The sequence below is a fragment of the Rutidosis leptorrhynchoides genome, chromosome 6, assembly GCF_046630445.1.
Source record: "Rutidosis leptorrhynchoides isolate AG116_Rl617_1_P2 chromosome 6, CSIRO_AGI_Rlap_v1, whole genome shotgun sequence".
NCBI lineage: Eukaryota > Viridiplantae > Streptophyta > Magnoliopsida > Asterales > Asteraceae > Rutidosis > Rutidosis leptorrhynchoides.
In genome coordinates, this window is record NC_092338.1 from 382,355,001 (window position 1) to 382,377,487 (window position 22,487).

At 34.9% G+C, this 22,487-nt stretch overlaps 1 protein-coding gene across 11 annotated transcripts in view; it reads right to left on the reverse strand.

Annotated features, from left to right (window-relative positions):
• The window catches only part of LOC139852364 (uncharacterized), a 74,045-nt gene that overhangs the window by 1,362 nt on the left and 50,196 nt on the right, over nucleotides 1-22,487 (reverse strand). For 6 of the 11 annotated variants that reach the window (XR_011761047.1, XM_071841649.1, XM_071841647.1 and 3 more), the window contains one exon: nucleotides 337-368. The exons of 2 other annotated variants lie outside the window; for them this stretch is intronic. Coding sequence is in view for 5 of the 9 variants with exons in the window: in XM_071841649.1 (XP_071697750.1) it covers nucleotides 337-368 (32 nt within the window). In the remaining 4 variants the exon portion in view is untranslated. Of the gene's footprint in view, nucleotides 316-336; nucleotides 369-22,487 lie in introns of those variants that run through there. 3 more of the 11 variants (XR_011761048.1, XR_011761046.1, XR_011761049.1) reach the window with 1 other exon arrangement.

The following is a 22,487-nucleotide window of genomic DNA, read 5'->3' on the forward strand; positions in this document are numbered from 1 at the left end:
TTCCATAACCAAAATGAAAGAGCCAATCAGTCGCTCACAACGCTATGCAGCAGGAGAGCTATTTATGCTAATGACCCTTTCTTTCTAGTATGGTAATTGCTCAGACGACTCCTTCTCCAAAATGTCACTTATACTACGTAGTATAAATTGTAAGAATAAGAATATAACTTTTGACTGGTGATTCACTATCAGTTTTACAAATAAATTTTACACATATAACTATCATATGAAATAGTTCAAATATATTTTTACGATAAATGATCTGCTGGTTAATCATGTATTAAATAATAATAATGCAACGCTTATCGGTATGAACTTCATGATAGAGGAACTAACCTTTTCTTCTCTTTAACATGTATTTCACCCACCTTCTGTAGCGACCCGACAAAATCGTCATTTGACGGCGCCGTCTACTTAGGTCCCGTTACGTGGTCATAAGTCTTTAAAACAACGTTTGACCAAAAGATATGTCGCATTCATTTCAAATGTAAAGATTGTTCAAAGTTTACAAGAATAGTTCCACCACAAGTTACGTTACAAAGTTATAAGTACAAATGAAACTTATGCGACACAATTTAAAAGTTGCCAAAAGACGCTCCATGTATGCATATATACTCGACATCCAATGCAAGTATCAAAATAATGAGCGGAAGCATGTATCATGTATCGTTCAAGGACCTGAGAAAAACATAGAAATCTGTCAACGAAAACGTTGGTGAAATCATAGGTTTAAGTAAGTAAGTACAAATGAACCACAAGATTTATAACATTTCAATAATAGTTAACCATTCCAAAAATTTGTTATCACGAGCACCCAATTATCAATGCTTAACATTCCTTCCATAGAACCCCATCACCTTAGTGCTAGAACATGCACTGTTTCTCGAAAATATATTTCATTCGTAAACGGTAGCGAACCGTTTGAATGAGGGTTTGTCAAACCCATATGGCCATATAACATAAGTTCTCGCTTACACCCGGCAAGTGTAACTAATGATAATCGAATTGAGGATTTTTGTTCTAAACTCATATGTAGAATGTTTGTTTTCCTGTACTTGTGTTCACTTAGTTAAAAAGGAACGTTTATGTTTTCTCATCCCAAATGTAAGTTTCAAAAGAGTAAAAGTGGGACTATGATCTCACCTTGAGTGCACGAGTAGTAAAGTACTTCAACAAGTAAACGTGTGCAAAGAACAATGCTAGTCTTGACCTAAACAATAGGTTGTATCAATAACGGTAAACACGATAGGTCAAAGATGTTCAATTAGTCCTATGGCTCGTTACGACTCGAATACTACAACATGTGAGTCAAATTGTCATGTTTCATGCAAGATACGAGTATAAAAGCATGTTAGAACGATTTGCACAAACATTTGGTTAAGTTTGATTAAAAGTCAACTTGGTCGGGTCAAAGTCAACGAAAAAGTCAACACGTTCGGGTCGGGTCCCGAACTATTTCTCTGAGGTTTTTAATCATATATGAGCACGTTAGAACAAGTTACATGTGAATCGGAGGTGCGTAGCATAGTAAACATTTTTCGAAAAATGGTAAAACGAAACAGAAACTTCAAGTGTAACTGGACGGCGTCCAGATTTTCTGGACGACGTCCAGTATTAAAGGACTGGACGGCGTCCCAATATCTGGACGGCGTCCAGTATTAAAGAACTGGACGGCGTCCTAATATCTGGACGGCGTCCAGATTAGTATTCAGGTTCTGTTTGCTGAAAGTCTCAAGTGCACGAACCAAAATCCAAACAAACACAATTTATGATCCGCAAACAATCAAGACAAGTATCTTATACCGTTGGGAAGGTAATTTGACGAGGAAAACAACTAAACACATTTCATCAATCAATCTACCTATTACAACAACCAAAACCGCATCTAATGCTTAACATTAACCGCATACAAGTTCATAAATGCAATTCAATGATTCGGGCAACCAATTTACATGAATGATATGCCGTTTCGAAGGTAATCAAGCATACAATCCAACTAAACACTTACCAATAATAATCCATGGCATTCAATGCATCAAAAGTCCATTTTAAGTTCATCAAACCCTAACCCAAATTCACCAAAATCATAAATCAAGTTCATGAACTTTTCTAAAGCAACCTACACATCAAATTGAAGCTAGTGATACTAGGAACACAATTAGAACATGAACTTTTAACATCTAACAACATATGATCATCCAAAACTCAAAAACAACACACCAAAATTCAAGTTCATGCTAGTTACTTCAAAACAACAAGATCGAGCATACAATTCATATATTCATTTTAGACTTGAGCCATAGACACTAATTAACACTTTTATAAGTTAAAAACATCAAGAACACAAAATCTAGTGATTTTAGAAAGTTACCCAAATGAGATGAAATTGGTATCAAGTTGTAGAGGATGAAGAGAGGATTCCAAATATGTAATTTGTTTTGATGTTAGCCTCCAAAATCGGATTTAGATGATGAATTAAGGATTGAATGTTGAGAGGATTTGGAAGTAGTAAAAGATGAGGATGAAAATGAATGGATGAAAGGGGTTTGACCCTTTGACCTAGTCAAGGGTTTGATCCCTTGCCAAGTTTAGTCCCTCAACTTTCGTTCGGGTGCGTGAATTACCTAAACGAGATAATTTAAAACGCGTATTAACGGGAGATGTTATAAACATATAACGGAGTTTAAAATAGTATAACGGAAAAGTAAATGGAAAAAGGCGGGATGTTACATTACCTACTCCTTAAAAGAAATTTCGTCCCGAAATTTAAGTAGGCGTAGTAGTCGTTGTTTCTTCCTCGAGATCTTGCGTTTCCGAATTCACGAATAGATGAGGATACTTCCTTTGCATTTGATCTTGTATTTCCCAAGTAAACTCGGGTCCCCTTTTGGCATTCCAACGGACCTTGACAATTGGAATTCGGCTTTGTTTTAACGTTTTGACGGAGGTGTCCACAATTTCAACCGGTTCCTCCACAAAATGAAGTTTGTCATCAATAGTAAGTTCCTCGAGAAGAATGACGATATCGGGTTCGGCAAGGCACTTTTTCAAGTTAGATACATGGAAAGTAGGATGAACGGAGTTCAATTGAAGCGGAAGATCTAAACGATAAGCAACGGTTCCAATACGCTCCAAGATTTCGAAAGGACCAATATACCGCGGATTTAGCTTCCCGCGTTTCCCGAAACGAATTACACCTTTCCAAGGTGCGACTTTTAACATTACGTGATCACCGACTTGGAATTTGAGGTCGTTGCGTCTAGTGTCGGTATAGCTCTTTTGACGACTACGGGCCGTCCTAAGCCTATCTCGGATTTGAACGATCTTCTCGGTTGTTTCATGAATAAGTTCGGGACCGGTGATTTGTTTGTCGCCTACTTCGTCCCAACAAAGAGGAGAACGACATTTTCGGCCATATAATGCTTCGAATGGTGCGGCGTTAATACTCGCGTGATAACTATTGTTGTAGGAGAATTCGGCGAGAGGCAAGTGCTTATCTCAAGCTTTTCCAAAGTCGACAACGCAAGCTCGTAGCATGTCTTCCAAGGTTTGAATTGTGCGTTCGCTTTGTCCGTCGGTTTGTGGATGATATGCGGTGCTCATGTCTAAACGCGTTCCCAATGCTTCTTGCAAAGTACGCCAAAATCTAGAAACAAAACGGCCATCTCGGTCGGAGATAATCGATAAGGGTACACCGTGTCGGGCTACGATTTCTTTGATGTAGAGTTGTGCGAGTTTCTCCATGTTGTCGGTTTCCTTCATGGCTAGGAAGTGCGCGGATTAGGTGAGTCGGTCAACAATGACCCAAATAGTATCATAACCGCCAACCGTCTTTGGTAGTTTGGTGATAAAATCCATCGTTATCCTTTCCCATTTCCATTGCGGGATTTCGGGTTGTTGAAGTAGTCCGGACGGTCTTTGATGTTCGGCTTTGACTTTGGGCAAGTTAGGCACTTTCCAACATAAGTAGCGACGTCCCTTTTAATGTTCGGCCACCAATATTGTTCTTTGAGGTCGTGGTACATCTTATTGGCACCGGGGTGAATCGAATATCTTGACTTATGGGCTTCGTCCAAAATAAGGCTTCGCAAGTCCCCATAACTAGGTACCCAAATTCTTCCGGCGAAATATCGGAGTCCGGTTTCTTTAACTTCGAATCGAGAGGTGAGGACGTTCAAGTGTTCGAGAGAGATGTTTTCATCCTTGAGAGCCTCATCTTGGGCTACCCGAATTTGGCTATTAAGGTTGGTGTGAATGGTGATGTTTAAAGCTCGAAAACGAAGAGGCACCGCTCTTTCCTTTCGACTTAAGGCATCGGCTACTACATTTGCCTTTCCCGGATGGTAACGAAGCTCACAATCGTAATCGTTCAAAGTTTCAATCCACCGTCGTTGTCTCATGTTTAGTTGCTTTTGATCGAAGATGTGTTGGAGGCTTTTGTGATCGGTAAAGATAGTACTCTTGGTTCCATAAAGATAGTGCCTCCACATTTTAAGTGCAAAGACAACGGCTCCGAGTTCGAGATCATGAGTCGTGTAATTCCGTTCATGAATTTTTAGTTGTCGAGAGGCATAAGCAATGACTTTCTTCCGTTGCATCAATACACACCCAAAACCATGTTTCGAGGCATCGCAATATACAACAAAATCATCATTGCCTTCGGGAAGTGACAAGATAGGAGCGGTGGTTAGCTTTGTCTTCAAGATTTGAAACACGGATTCTTGCTCGGTCGCCCAAATGAATTTCTTTCCCTTGTGAGTTAATGCGGTTAGAGGACGTGCAACCAAAGAGAAGTTTTCGATGAATCTACGATAGTACCCGGCGAGACCCAAGAATTGACGAATGTGAGTAGGAGTAGTAGGAGTCTCCCATTTACTAATGGCTTCGATTTTCGATGGATCGACTTTAATACCTTGGTCACTTACAACATGACCAAGAAATTGAACTTCCTTCAACCAAAATTCACACTTGGAGAATTTGGCATAAAGTCGTTCTTGTCTCAAGAGTTCAAACACAAGTCGGAGATGTTGTTCGTGCTCTTCTTCATTTTTAGAATAGATCAATATGTCATCGATGAACACAATAACGAATTTATCGAGATACGGTTTGCACACGCGGTTTATAAGATCCATGAACACCGCCGGTGCGTTAGTGAGACCAAATGGCATGACAAGGAATTCATAACTACCATAACGAGTCCGGAAAGCAGTTTTGGAGACATCTTCCCCCTTAACCCTTAATTGATGATAACCCGAGCGGAGATCGATTTTCGAATATACACAAGACCCTTGTAGTTGATCAAAGAGGTCATCGATGCGAGGAAGAGGATATCGGTTCTTAACCGTCAATTTATTTAGTTCACGATAATCAATGCACATTCGTAGGGATCCGTCTTTCTTTTTAACAAACAAAATCGGAGCGCCCCATGGTGAATGGCTAGGTTGGATAAAACCACGGTCAAGTAGTTCTTGGATTTGACTTTGCAATTCTTGCATTTTGGATGGAGCAAGTCTATACGGTGCACGTGCTACGGGTGCGGCTCCCGGAATAAGATCGATTTGGAATTCTACCGGTCGATGAGGTGGAAGACCCGGCAATTCGTCGGGAAATACATCGGAAAAGTCACTAACAATTGGCACATCATCGATATGCTTCTCATCTGACTCGACTTTCTTAACGTGGGCAAGGATCGCAAAACAACCCTTACGGAGTAGTTTTCTAACTTTAAGGCACGAAACGAGGTTGAGTCTGGTGCAACTCTTATCGCCATAAACAATCAAAGGTTCACCATTCTCGATAGGAATTCGGATTGTGTTAAGATCATGATAATGCTAAAAACGAACATATATTTCATAGCATTATTCCTCAAGAAAGACAAGCTTTTAGTTGAAATTGTTCTATTTACAAGTGATATTCGTTTAAATAATAAAAGGTGAAGACAAAAGACAGATTCGACGAATTGAAGACGTAAACGACCAAAAAGCTCAAAAGTACAAAAGACAATCAAAGAGGTTCCAATTATTGACAAGAAACGTCTCGAAATTACAAGAGTACAAGATTCAAAACGCAAAGTACAAAATATAAAATTGTATGCAAGGATGTTCGAAAATCCGGAACCGGGACATGAGTCAACTCTCAACGCTCGACGCAACGGACTAAAAATTACATGTCAACTATGCACATAAATATAATATAATATTTAAATAATTCTTATAATTATTTATATATTATAATAAATAATAAAAACCGTCGGCAAGAAAGACTCCAAAGGGACTGAGCTGTAATTTCATTCTCCGCGACTCGCGGAGTTTGAAGGCAAAAATGTCGCGAGTCGCGGAGCCCCAAAAGTCAAAAATCCCTATAAAAGCAACCGAATTCTGATCGCAAATCATCATCTTTTTTCTCCTCATTCATACGATATATTTATATTTATAATTTATATTTTAATTTTAATTTTAATTATAATTCTAATAATAAGGGTATGTTAGCGAATATTGTAAGGGTGTAAGTCGAAATTCTGTCCGTGTAACGCTACGCTATTTTTAATCATTGTAAGTTATGTTCAACCTTTTTACATTAATGTCTCGTAGCTAAGTTATTATTATGCTTATTTAAAACGAAGTAATCATGATGTTGGGCTAATTACTAAAATTGGGTAATTGGGTTTTGTACCATAATTGGGGTTTGGACAAAAGAACGACACTTGTGGAAATTAGACTATGGGCTATTAATGGGCTTTATATTTGTTTAACTAAATGATAGTTTGTTAATGTTAATATAAAGATTTACAATTGGGCGTCCCTATAAATTACCATATACACTCGATCGGACACGATGGGCGGGGTATTTATATGAACGAATAATCGTTCATTTAACCGGACACGGGAATGGATTAATAGCCACTAGAATAATTAAAACAGGGGTGAAATTATGTACAAGGACACTTGGTATAATTGATAACAAAATATTAAAACCTTGGGTTACACTCAGTCGACATCCTGGTGTAATTATTAAACAAAGTATTAAAATCTTGTTACAGTTTAAGTCCATAATTAGTTGGAATATTTAACTTCGGGTATAAGGATAATTTGACGAGGACACTCGCATTTTATATTTATGACTGATGGACTGTTATGGACAAAAACCAGACGGACATATTAAATAATCCAGGACAAAGGACAATTAACCCATGAGCATAAAACAAAAATCAACACGTCAAACATCATGATTACGGAAGTTTAAATAAGCATAATTCTTTTATTTCATATTTAATTTCCTTTATTTTATATTTAATTGCACTTCTAAATATCGCATTTTTATTATTATTGTATTTAATTGCACTTTTAATTATCGTACTTTTTAATTATCGCAAGTTTATTTTATCGCACTTTTATTATTCGCAATTTCATTATCGTTATTTACTTTATGCTTTAATTTAAGTCTTGTATTCATTTTTAATATTTTACATTTGGTTTTAACTGCGACTAAAGTTTTAAAATCGACAAACCGGTCATTAAACGGTAAAAACCCCCCTTTATAATAATAATATTACTTATATATATATATATATATATTTGTATTTTTATAAAAGTAAACTAATATAGCGTTAAGCTTTGTTTAAAGATTTTCCCTGTGGAACGAACCGGACTTACTAAAAACTACACTACTGTACGATTAGGTACACTGCCTATAAGTGTTGTAGCAAGGTTTAAGTATATCCATTCTATAAATAAATAAATATCTTGTGTAAAATTGTATCGTATTTAATAGTATTTCCTGCAAAAATTTAATAGTATTTTATACCACTCCGCTACCGCATCAAGTATTTTTGGCGCCGCTGCCGGGGAACTTTCTAAGCGCCGGAAGCGCAACGCTAATATAAAAAAAAAGAGATTTTTAGTTTACTTCTATTAAAAGTCGCTTTTGTAAAAATACGTTTTAAATATTCGAAAATATAAAAAGAAAAACAAAAATATAAGTATTTTTAAGATTTTGTTAAATATTTAAGTTTTATAAGTTTCTTTATTTTTATTTTAGTTTATAAAAATATAAGTTTTATTTAAATATCTTTTATTTATATAAAAACAGAAAACAAAAAAAAAATAATAAATAAATAAATAAATAAAGAAAAACGCGTCGAAGATTAAACCTGTCATCTGAATTTCTGAACCCCGCGAGTCGCGGGGTTTGAAGCTTTGAATACCGCAAGTCGCGGAGGGGACCTGACACACGAACAGGAAGCCCTAATCCTGCATTTATTATGGATTATTATTAATTATTATTATTATTAACCCTAATTATTATTATTATTATAATTAAGTTTATTTTTAATTTAAGTTTTATTTAATTTATATTTTAGTTAAATTAGTTTAATTAAATTGTAAAATTAGTAGTTTTATTAAATAAATAATATAAAAATAATATTTTTATAAAAATTGTAATTTTTACAACTTTTTGTATATTTTTATATTTTGTCCCTTTTTAATCGTTGTAGCGTAATATTTGTATTTTTCGCTCATATTTAATTTTAAACTTAGTTTTTGCCATAGTCATTTTTACTCCTAGATTTTTAGGCTTTGCCGTAAAATTCCTTAAGTGCTTTTTCTTTAGACTAAGATTTAGGTGCTTTAGAATTTTGCGACGCCTTTTTAAGTTTTAGTTTCTTTTTAAGTTATTTCCATTTGGGATTTAGTTTTTCCTGTAAGCTTTAATATTTTTAGACGACTTTTACCTATGTATCAATTATCATTCCAATTAGTAATTTCAATTTGCAATTATAATTTTAAGTTAGTTGTAGTAATAAGGTTAGGTTAGTCAAGTATTTTTAAGTTTTATAAGTTTCTTTTATTTTTTCGTCACCTTTTATTTTTTCAACCATGTTTCTTTTTCAACCTTTTTCCGACGAACTCTTTTTCTTTTTTATTTCTCGCTATTCTAGTTTTAGGACATAGATTTTTATTCTACTTCTTATCTATATTTCTTAAAATTACGAAAATTTATTTTGAGTCTTTAAATTAATAGACATCAAAATTTTCTGGTTCGTAGTAATAGTTGGATTTGTACGTGGACCAGGTTATTGGAGCCAAACAGTCCTCAATTATATTGAGACCAAACGAATCCTGCCCCTCTGCTGCATCTTTTGGCTATTCGAAACGTGGGCAAAATCAGAAAAGTCTATTGATTGGATAACTTATTATAATTTTTCTTTCCTTTTTAAAACTAATAGGATATTCAGTGAATGCACCGAGCAAGACGTTCACCACCTTTTGTACGTTCACCACCTTTTGTACGTTCACCACCTGTAACTAGATCAAGACATTTAGCAAATATAACCGCCGTTGATTTTTCTTTAGAATCGTCATCCAGTAGACCAAGTACTCCAATTCAAATTTCCGATAATCCATTTTTTGAACCCGACCTCACAATTGAGAATCCGAAGAATATTCAGGAATGGTTCGTAGATCCTGAACCATTAAACTTTCCTCCGGAGCCACCAATTATTCAAACAGAGATTGTTAAGGAACGAACCATTAAATCAGAATCCTCTAGTGATTCAGATTCAACAAATTCAATTATGGAGAATCTGGAACCTTTAAGTATGGAAGACCGAATGAGAGCTAAACGCACTGGCTAAGGTCACGCAATTACTCATCCAGACATTAATGCGCCAGATTATGAAATCAAAGGACAAATTCTACACATGGTGACTAATCAATGCCAATTTAGTGGTGCGCCGAAGGAAGATCCAAATGAACATCTACGTACCTTTAATAGGATCTGCACGCTATTTAAAATCCGAGAAATGGAGGATGAACAGATATATCTCATGTTATTTCCATGGACTTTAAAGGGAGAAGCCAAAGATTGGTTGGAATCGTTACCTGAAGGGGCGATCGATACATGGGACGTTTTAGTTGACAAATTTCTTAAACAATTCTTTCCTGCATCTAAAGCCGTAAGACTTCAAGCAGAAATTGTTACGTTCACACAGAAACCAAATGAAACTCTATATGAGGCGTGGACTAGATATGGAAAGTTGTTAAGAGGATGTCCGCAACATGGTTTAGACACCTGTCAAACAGTACAAATATTCTACCAAGGATGCGACATCACTACAAGAAAAGACATAGATATAGCAGCTGGTGGTTCTATTATGAAGAAAACCGAAACTGATGCTTACAAAATTATTGATAATACTGCTTCCCACTCACATGAGTGGCACCAAGAAAAAGACATCGTTAGATCATCTAAAGCAGCTAGAGCCGATTCTAGCCATGACTTAGATTCCATTTCCGCAAAGATAGATGCTGTGGAGAGACGAATGGAAAAGATGACTAAAGATATTCACTCAATACGAATTAGTTGTGAGCAGTGTGGAGGACCACATTTGACAAAAGATTGTCTCAGTATTGAATTAACAATGGAACAAAGAGAGAATATTTCATACATAAACCAAAGGCCTGGAAATAATTATCAGAATAATTATCAACCGCCAAGACCGATTTACAATCAAAACCAGAATTATAACAGAAATATTCCATACAACAACCAACAAGGTCCTAGCAATCAACAAGTATCCAATAATACTTATAATCAGCAAAGACCTAATTTTCAAAACAAACCACCACAACAACCCGATGATAAAAAGCCGAATTTAGAAGATATGATGACGAAGCTAGTTGAAACTCAAACGCAGTTTTTCACATCTCAGAAACAAACCAATGAACAAAATGCTCAAGCATTTAGAAATCAACAAGCTTCTATTCAAAATCTGGAACAAGAAGTGAGTAACCTAGCAAGGTTAATAGGTGAAAGAAAACCGGGAAGTCTACCTAGTGATACAAATGCTAACCCCCGGAGTGAAACAGCTAAAGCCATTACCACAAGAAGTGGTACAACACTTAAACCACCTGAAATACCTGTAACTTCTGATGAAGCCATTCCTACTCCACAAGAACCACAACCTGATCAAGATAAGGAAAAAGAACCGGTAGTTGAAAAGGTTAATGAAGATAACACAGTTAAGGATAAACCTTATGTTAAACCATACCAACCACCACTTCCTTACCCGAGTAAAATGAAGAAAGAGAAACTTGAAGCCGAGCAATCCAAATTCTTGGATATGTTTAAACAGATAAATGTAAATCTTCCTTTCATTGATGTGATTTCAGGAATGCCTAGATATGCTAAATTCTTGAAAGATCTAATTTCAAATAGAAAGAAAATGGAAGAACTCTCGGCTGTTACTATGAATGCTAATTGTTCAGCAGTGCTGTTGAATAAGATACCAGAAAAATTATCTGATCCAGGAAGTTTCACAATTCCATGTTTTCTGGGTAGTCTTAGTTCAATAGAAGCATTGGCAGACTTAGGTGCTAGTATAAATCTAATGCCGTATTCACTATACACTAAACTAGACCTTGGAGAATTGAAACCAACCAGAATAAGCATACAACTAGCCGATAGATCAATAAAATATCCTAGAGGGATAATGAAGAACATGCTAGTTAAAGTTGGTACTTTAGTATTTCCAGTAGATTTTGTTGTTTTGGACATGGAAGAAGATTCTCAAGTTCCTCTCATATTAGGAAGACCATTCTTAAACACGGCTAAAGCAATGATAGACGTGTTCGGTAAGAAACTGACCCTAAGTATAGAGGATGAGAGTGTTACCTTTTCAGTTGATAGAGCAATGCAACAACCACAATCTGCAGATGATACATGTTATTATATTCAAACTATAGATGCACATGCAGAATTATTAGAAGAATTTCCAGAATTACAAGGAACAGGAGAATGTTCTTTAGGAGAAGGTAATGAACCAATTGATGAAGCTGAAATGTTAGCTACACTTATAGCTAATGGATATGAACCAACAACAGAAGAAATTCAAATGCTAAAAGAAAAAGACAGATATCGATACAAATCATCGATAGAAGAACCTCCGAAATTAGAGTTAAAACCACTTCCAAACCATTTGGAATACGCTTATTTACATGGTGAATCTGAATTACCTGTAATAATATCGTCTTCTCTTACTGAAAATGAGAAATCACAACTCATTTCTGTGTTGAAAGCTCATAAACCAGCCATTGCATGGAAGATTCATGATATTAAAGGAATAAGTCCTTCGTATTGCACACATAAAATCTTTATGGAAGAAGGTCATAAAACGTATGTGCAACGCCAACGAAGACTAAATCCTAATATGCAAGATGTAGTTAAGAAAGAGATTATTAAACTGCTAGATGCAGGTTTGATATATCCAATTTCTGATAGTCCATGGGTAAGCCCAGTTCAATGCGTGCCGAAGAAGGGTGGCATGACTGTCATTACAAATGAGAAAAATGAGCTTATTCCTACTAGGACTGTAACAGGATGGCGTGTGTGTATTGATTATAGAAAATTAAATGATGCCACCAGAAAAGATCACTTTCCCTTACCTTTCATAGATCAAATGTTGGAAAGATTAGCCGGACATAGTTACTATTGTTTTCTAGATGGATTTTCCGGATATTTTTAAATTCCAATAGCACCTGAGGACCAAGAGAAAACCACATTCACGTGCCCTTATGGTACTTTTGCTTACAAACGCATGCCATTTGGACTTTGCAACGCCCCTGCAACCTTTCAAAGGTGTATGATGGCGATTTTTCACGACATGATAGAAGAATGCATGGAAGTATTCATGGATGACTTTTTAGTCTTCGGTGATACATTTAAATCATGTCTAGTTAATCTGGAACGAATGCTAATTAGATGTGAACAATCAAATCTAGTTCTTAATTGGGAGAAATGTCATTTCATGGTTAAAGAAGGCATCGTTCTTGGACATAAAATTTCAAAAGAAGGAATTGAAGTGGATAGAGCTAAAGTAGATGTAATTGCTAAACTTCCACATCCCACCAATGTTAGAGGAGTTAGGAGTTTTCTAGGGCATGCCGATTTTTACCGACGTTTCATAAAAGATTTTTCTAAAATTGCCACTCCTATGAATAAACTCCTAGAAAAGGATGCGATATTCATCTTTTCAGATGAGTGTATCAAATCTTTTAATATTCTTAAAGAGAAACTCACTAATGCGCCGATCATGATAACACCAAATTGGAATCTACCATTTGAACTAATGTGCGATGCAAGTGATTTTGCAATGGGAGCCGTTTTAGGACAAAGGATTGAAAAACGATTTCAACCTATATATTATGCTAGTAAGATGTTACAAGGAGCACAAACGAACTATACAACTACTGAAAAAGAACTCCTTGCTATTGTCTTTGCTTTTGACAAATTTCGATCATATCTCGTTCTAGCAAAAACGGTGGTCTATACCGACCATTCTGCTCTTAGATACATATTTTCAAAACAAGATGCTAAACCAAGATTAATCCGTTGGATCTTACTCTTACAAGAATTTGATATTGAAATCCGAGATAAAAGAGGAGCAGAAAATCTCGCCGCTGATCATCTTTCTCGTCTTGAAAATCCTGAGTTAGAAGTTCTAAATGAATCGGCCATACAAGACAACTTTCCTGATGAATATCTATTGAAGATAGATTATAAAGAAATCCCATGGTTTGCAGACTATGCAAACTACTTAGTTTGTGGATTCCTTGAAAAAGGATTATCGTACCAAAGACGAAAGAAATTCTTCAGTGATATAAAACACTATTTCTGGGAAGATCCACATCTGTTTAAAAGTTGTTCCGATGGAATAACACGCCGATGTGTATTTGGAGATGAAGCTAGTAAAATATTAAACCATTGTCACACAGGACCAACAGAAGGGCATTATGGGCCTCAACTAACAGCAAGAAAAGTTTATGATGCTGGATTCTATTGGCCTACAATTTACAAAGACGCACACCTTCTTTGCAAATCCTGTGATGCATGTCAAAGGGCCGGAAAAATAAGTCAACGTGATGAAATGCCACAAAATGTCATCCAAGTATGTGAAGTATTTGACATTTGGGGTATTGACTTTATGGGTCCATTTCCAAAATCTCATAATAATCTATATATACTCGTAGCCATTGATTATGTATCTAAATGGGCGGAAGCACAAGCTCTCCCAACTAATGATGCACGAGTTGTAGTCAACTTTTTAAAACGTCTTTTTGCAAGGTTTGGAACACCGAAAGCTTTAATAAGTGATCGGGGTACTCATTTCTGTAATAATCAACTTGAGAAAGTTCTTAAAAGATATGGAGTAACTCATAAAATCTCCACCGCATATCATCCACAAACAAGTGGACAAGTTGAAAATACCAACCGAGCTTTAAAACGAATTCTAGAGAAAACCGTAGGATCAAATCCGAAGGAATGGTCCATTAAATTGGAGGATGCACTCTGGGCTTTTAGAACAGCCTACAAAACTCCAATTGGAACCACACCTTTTAGACTTGTTTATGGAAAAGCATGTCATCTTCCAGTAGAAATTGAACACAAAGCATTTTGGGCTTTGAAAACATGTAATCTTGATTTACATGAAGCCGGACGTCTACGATTAAGTCAACTAAACGAATTAGAAGAATTAAGACATGAAGCATACGAAAATTCGTTAATCTATAAAGAAAGAACGAAGAAATGGCATGATAAAAGAATCAGAAGTTCAAAAGAATTTAAAGAAGGAGACAGAGTTCTTCTTTTCAATTCACGATTCAAGCTATTTCCAGGAAAATTGAAATCAAGATGGTCTGGACCATTCATAGTCAAAAGAGTTTTCCCATACGGAACGATAGAATTAATAAATTCAAATGGGATTGAATTTAAAGTTAATGGTCACAGAGTTAAACATTACATACATGGTCCAATGGAAGTCGACAACGAAATTAATCACAATTTCGACACCACAGCTAACTAAGTGTGGGGAGAATCAAGTCTTTAAAGGATAATATGTATTTCTGTTAGAGTTAGATTGTCTGTTTTCGTGTAGTTCTCGAAAATGGAACCCGAATGGTCTTTCCCTAGCAGACCCTAAAGAACTAGTCTTCTCCCCCCATTCTGAATTTTAATTTTTTTAGGTTTTTAGGAAATGAAGACTGCCTGTGAACTAAACCATGGTCTAATGCTACACGCTTTGATCACTAAAAGAAATAATGACATACTACCGAGTGAAATAGTATCAGTAATCAGAGAAAGAATGGACGGAGTTAGAAAAGAATCCAGATGCGAAGATAATAAGTTACAATTTGGTAAAGGAAAATCAAAATCCGCAGCGAAAAGAAGAGCACGACACCTAGAAAGATGTCACAAATGCGGAAAATGGTCACATGGAGGTAAATGTTCAAATAATCAAACCTATTCAAATACCGAATTTGTTACTTTATGCAGAGACGGACCGTTCATATGTTTAGAAGAAAAGACACTGAATGCTCGAGGTTACGCCTATGTAGCCATGGAAAACCAATTAAACCGACTATCTTATGAATGGGATAGATCATATAACTAAGAAATCTATTTCACAGGTATGTCTGTACAGTTTTTATTTTTATTTTTATTTTTAACCTTTTGATAATAAACGCTAATTTGTTCGCTAAAAAGTATTAAATTGGTATTGAATAAAATTAGGTTTGGCGACCGAAATTATTGATATCATTCAAAAATTTATTACATCACTGCGAAATTTAACGTTTATTCTTAAGGTATAAATATCTTTAAACAATCAACCCAAAATATTTCAAAAATTCGTCATGAGTTAAATTAGGTTTTGGAACCGAAATTACTTTACCGAAAAGAGTGGCGCATATTTTTGATAATATTTGATTGATTAAAGTGGGATAAAAAGACAAAAAGATTTTTAATTTTATTTTTACCATGTTTTTAAAATTAATATTTAAATCTTAAATTAATATTGTAAACTTTGTAAAAACAATATATTTAAAATTGTAAATATTTGAAAAATTTATATAAAGTATGGTGTGAAGAATTGTTATGTAGTATAGAGTTGAATGATCGGGTAGCTAATTTAACCGATCGTTCTTTTATTAGATTTTTGTTAGGCGGTTCGATGCGCCACATGTCTTTACTAGACATGGCTCAGGCTTTACGTATATATACGCCTGAGGAGTTAGCATCTGCCGATTGTAGAGGGTTGATACTAAACGGTAGAAAGATAGATGAAAATTTTGATACACACGGTGTGTGGAGTCAAATGACAAGCCATCACCGTTTCAAAGGTGGAAATTACTCTTATTTGGATATAGATAGAGCCAAATTAAGAGTGATACATAGGTTTTTAGCTAATTCGATTACACAAAGGGGTAAGAACAAGGAAAAAGTAAATGAACAGGATTTGTTTTACCATATGTGTATTCGAGACCCACAAAGCGCTGTAAGTATACCGTATTGTGTGGGTTATTATTTATCAGCTATGGTTCGGGGGATGCGACCGCATAGCATAATAGGAGGTGGTATTTTTATTACTTTGATTGGTGAATATCTCGGTGTGGATATAAGTCGGGGGGGATTATTAGTAGAAGAACCGGAACCCCGCGATACTATAGGTTTAAATGTATACCATGGTGCGAAAGTTTTGAAGAGGCGAAATAACGCCGCAGTACAATACCATGGTAGACATCCACAGGTGGAGAGAAACCAACAGCAAGGTAATGTAGGAGGGGGGAATGAGATGCAAGAAATGCAAAGGTTTATAGCTTCTCAGGAATACGAAAATGCTAGACAGAGAGCATTTGAAGATTGGCAAGTTCATCAGAACCAAATCATAGCTCATTGCCAACATATAGGTAGAAACTATATTCCTACACCGAAACCCATCTTCCCTCCCTGGTCTATAGAGATGCAGCCACCATATCCTACGTATAACCCTGCCGAAGCATTCTATAGCACCTATGGTTATGCCTGGAACCCCTATTGGTACCAGTATCATCCCTAGTATACTTAGTTTTTTTTTTTTTTTTTTTTTGTAATTTGTAATTATTGATACGTTTAATACTTTTGTTAATATTGTAATCATTTTTATAATTATCTAATTTTTATTCTTAGATTTTAATAATTTTTGAATGTGGGGTAATATACCAAACTTCAAAAATATGTATATATGTTTGCAGTTTATCTTATGTACACAACAGGGTAAAACAACGCATTTTCAAAGACTGGCATTAAGTTCAGCAAAAGCAACTAATTTTGACGACAAGATGCAAAATATATGTGAAATAACGACAAGACGGAATGAACAAATGATGTGCACCATTTATCATTCAGCAAACAAACACCAATATATTTGGAAACTTTGGTAAAAATTTAATCATTTTCACACAAATCACCCTCAATAATTTAAATTATTCCTGATTTCTTGCAAATGAGGGCATTGCAAGATCTTAAGTGTGGGAAGGGGTTAAATTCTTTCGGATTTTAAAATTTTTATCTTTATACACTTGGTTACCATTAAAAATACTAGTAAAGCAGTAGTTGTATTAGAATCTAGTGCTCTCTGATAATAAAGAACAGCCCTAGTCTTATATACTGACTACCCAATTCTAGTAAAATTTTTCAAAATTTTCAATTAAATGAACTCAAAATCATGTTTATACATATTTATGAACGATAAAACTAGGTTTTAACACCGAAATTATTATTACCTCGGAAAGGACATAAATAGAGAAACAAACCAAAATGTTAAAATTCATTTAAAATGGAATAGAGGACGATAAAAAGGAAAATAAAAGCCAAGTGTGGGAAAATCTACCAAGTTATCTTAAACATATGTCACATATATCTGTAACAAATAACTGAAAATACTTTTGCTTTGGACTAAACTAAACTGTTTTAACTGATGAAAGAAAAGAAGAGATGGATCTACACGATGAATCAATTCCATCATTAAAAGGAAGTAAAGTCTTCCGAAAAAGAAACGCGCTTCTTGATTTAGGTCATGAAGTTGTCGTCCAGACCAGCTGTAGGTTGACGAAAAATCTAGAAAAGTCATCACTAAAATCAGCAGGAAATCCACGGACCTCAGCATTAAACAGGTTCGCCAAGTGGTCAGATTTATCGTAACCATGAGAAGGATTTATCTCATACAATGGGGGGGGCACCATGCAAATTAGCTGGATAAGACTAATGAATCAGATCCCCAGAAAGGATAATCTCCTTAAAGATTAAAAATCAGCTTTTAAGACTGATATTACTCAATCCTTGAGATTGACCTTAAAGATTGAGAATTCAAACTCATGGAATTCAATGATATCTAAACTCGAGCTTAAACGAGAAAATATTTTGATCAAAATTACAAACCGATTTGTTTTCTGAAAACCCTATTTTCAATGCGTTCATTACCATTGAACGTAAAATCCTAAGAATTCACCTGGAATTCATTAGGTCACCTGAACTAAATCGGGTGTCAACCGTAAGAACGGTGGTTGCATAGTGGTAAAAGACAGGACCTTGTGCCATACCGAAAAATTATAAGGGTGAGCTTTATTATTGCTCCTACCAAGGATAGTAATTGCGTCCGACACGTTATAGACCATAATTAAATGCATGTCAGGGGACATTGCCTTAACAGTTGCTTGTTCAACGCTTTCCTTTACAACCGGACGGTAGTTTACCGAAAGGTAATATACGGGACAAGTAAACTGGACGTGTTGCTTTCCAAATACAAGGTTAGCAAGTGGGTGACACAAAACCGCAAGTTTTGAGCTAAAATTTTCAAATCTGAAACCCACCAAACCCACAAAAATATTTTGCAAACACCGGTAAAGGGTTATTCCGGAAAACTTATCTAGGGTAAAAACTAGATTTAATTTTCAAAAGATCAAATGTTTTCATAAAGATCCAATTTCCTTAATGGATCTAAATTTTTATAGTCATGTAGGAACTGTAAACCATATCGTTACTACCATTGTTTATACTGCCGTATAAAAATCACTGATGCACAAAGTGTGAAGAATAAAGAAGTGATTCTAGTATTTCAAGACGATATTGCTTGAGGACAAGCAACGCTCAAGTGTGGGAATATTTGATAATGCTAAAAACGAACATATATTTCATAGCATTATTCCTCAAGAAAGACAAGCTTTTAGTTGAAATTGTTCTATTTACAAGTGATATTCGTTTAAATAATAAAAGGTGAAGACAAAAGACAGATTCGACGAATTGAAGATGCAAACGACCAAAAAGCTCAAAAGTACAAAAGACAATCAAAGAGGTTCCAATTATTGACAAGAAACGTCTCGAAATTACAAGAGTACAAGATTCAAAACGCAAAGTACAAAATATAAAATTGTACGCAAGGACGTTCGAAAATCCGGAACCGGGACATGAGTCAACTCTCAACGCTCGACGCAACGGACTAAAAATTACAAGTCAACTATGCACATAAATATAATATAATATTTAAATAATTCTTATAATTATTTATATATTATAATAAATAATAAAAACCGTCGGCAAGAAAGACTCCAAAGGGACTGAGCTGTAATTTCATTCTCCGCGACTCGCGGAGTTTGAAGGCAAAAATGCCGCGATTCGCGGAGCCTCAAAAGTCAAAAATCCCTATAAAAGCAACCGAATTCTGATCGCAAATCATCATCTTTTTTCTCCTCATTCATACGATATATTTATATTTATAATTTTTTTTAATTTTAATTTTAATTATAATTCTAATAATAAGGGTATGTTAGCGAATATTGTAAGGGTGTAAGTCGAAATTCTGTCCGTGTAACGCTACGCTATTTTTAATCATTGTAAGTTATGTTCAACCTTTTTACATTAATGTCTCGTAGCTAAGTTATTATTATGCTTATTTAAAACGAAGTAATCATGATGTTGGGCTAATTACTAAAATTGGGTAATTGGGTTTTGTACCATAATTGGGGTTTGGACAAAAGAACGACACTTGTGGAAATTAGACTATGGGCTATTAATGGGCTTTATATTTGTTTAACTAAATGATAGTTTTTTAATGTTAATATAAAGATTTACAATTGGGCGTCCCTATAAATTACCATATACACTCGATCGGACACGATGGGCGGGGTATTTATATGAACGAATAATCATTCATTTAACCGGACACGGGAATGGATTAATAGCCACTAGAATAATTAAAACAGGGGTGAAATTATGTACAAGGACACTTGGTATAATTGATAACAAAATATTAAAACCTTGGGTTACACTCAGTCGACATCCTGGTGTAATTATTAAACAAAGTATTAAAATCTTGTTACAGTTTAAGTCCCCAATTAGTTGGAATATTTAACTTCGGGTATAAGGATAATTTGACGAGGACACTCGCATTTTATATTTATGACTGATGGACTGTTATGGACAAAAACCAGACGGACATATTAAATAATCCAAGACAAAGGACAATTAACCCATGAGCATAAAACAAAAATCAACACGTCAAACATCATGATTACGGAAGTTTAAATAAGCATAATTCTTTTATTTCATATTTAATTTCCTTTATTTTATATTTAATTGCACTTCTAAATATCGCATTTTTATTATTATTGTATTTAATTGCACTTTTAATTATCGTACTTTTTAATTATCGCAAGTTTATTTTATCGCACTTTTATTATTCGCAATTTCATTATCGTTATTTACTTTATGCTTTAATTTAAGTCTTGTATTCATTTTTAATATTTTACATTTGGTTTTAACTGCGACTAAAGTTTTAAAATTGACAAACCGGTCATTAAACGGTAAAAACCCCCCTTTATAATAATAATATTACTTATATATATATATATATATATTTGTATTTTTATAAAAGTAAACTAATATAGCGTTAAGCTTTGTTTAAAGATTTTCCCTGTGGAACGAACCAGACTTACTAAAAACTACACTACTGTATGATTAGGTACACTGCCTATAAGTGTTGTAGCAAGGTTTAAGTATATCCATTCTATAAATAAATAAATATCTTGTGTAAAATTGTATCGTATTTAATAGTATTTCCTGCAAAAATTTAATAGTATTTTATACCACTCCGCTACCGCATCAGATCACAAAGGATGTGAGATTTCGTTTTGACTAACCAATTCATACCGATTATTACATCAAAGCTTCCTAGTTCCATGGGTATCAAGTCAATTTCAAATTCCTTACCCAAAATGTTTAACGTACACCCCCGGTAATATGTGTCGGCACTCAATAGTTTCCCGTTAGCCACTTCAATGGTATAAGTGGTATCTAATGGAAGAGGTGGAGTGCTAAAAGAATGAGTCAAAGTCTTGGATACAAAGCATTTATCGGTGCCAGAATCGAATAAGCAAGAGACATAAGAATTGTTGAGAAGAAACGTACCCGTGACTAGTTCAGTGTCATCCCGGGCTTCCTCGGTGTTGATGTTTGATAATGCTAAAAACGAACATATATTTCATAGCATTATTCCCCAAGAAAGACAAGATTTTAGTTGGTATTGTTCGATTTACAAGCAATATTCGTTTAAATATTAAAAAGTGAAGACAAAAGGCAGATTCGACAAATTGAAGACAAAAAGGTCCAAAGAGCTAAAAAGTACAAGATACAACTAAAAAGGTTCAAAATATTGATGAGGAACGTCTCAAAATGACAAGAGTACAAGTTACAAGACGCAAAGTACACGATATAAAATAATACGCGAAGACGTCCGAAAATCCGGAACCGGGACCTGAGCCAAGAAGAAACGCCCGACGCAACGGACCAAAAATATCTAGTCTACTATGCACAAGAATATAATATAATATATATATAATTATATATAATTATATATTATATTATATATTATTATTATATATATTATATTACGTCGGCAAGAAGAAAACAAAGCAATTTGGCTGGATCCAGGGTGGCCATGCGACTCGCATGGCCAGAAGCACAAAATCCATGCGAGTCGCATGGATTGAAAATGTTGGTCAGGTCCTATATAAAGCCAGTTTTCTGCCGAGTTTTACACACATAATTTTAATCTCTCTCAATATATACGATATATATATATATAATTTATATTTTAATTTTAATTTTAATTATAATTCTAATAATAAGGGTATGTTAGCGAATGTTGTAAGGGTGTAAGTCGAAATTCTGTCCGTGTAACGCTACGCTATTTTTAATCATTGTAAGTTATGTTCAACCTTTTTATATTAATGTCTCGTAGCTAAGTTATTATTATGCTTATTTAAAACGAAGTAATCATGATGTTGGGCTAATTACTAAAATTGGGTAATTGGGCTTTGTACCATAATTGGGGTTTGGACAAAAGAACGACACTTGTGGAAATTAGACTATGGGCTATTAATGGGCTTTATATTTGTTTAACTAAATGAAAGTTTGTTAATGTTAATATAAAGATTTACAATTGGGCGTCCCTATAAATTACCATATACACTCGATCGGACACGATGGGCGGGGTATTTATATGTACGAATAATCGTTCATTTAACCGGACACGGGAATGGATTAATAGCCACTAGAATAATTAAAACAGGGGTGAAATTACATTCAAGGGTAATTGGTGTAATTGTTAACAAAGTAGT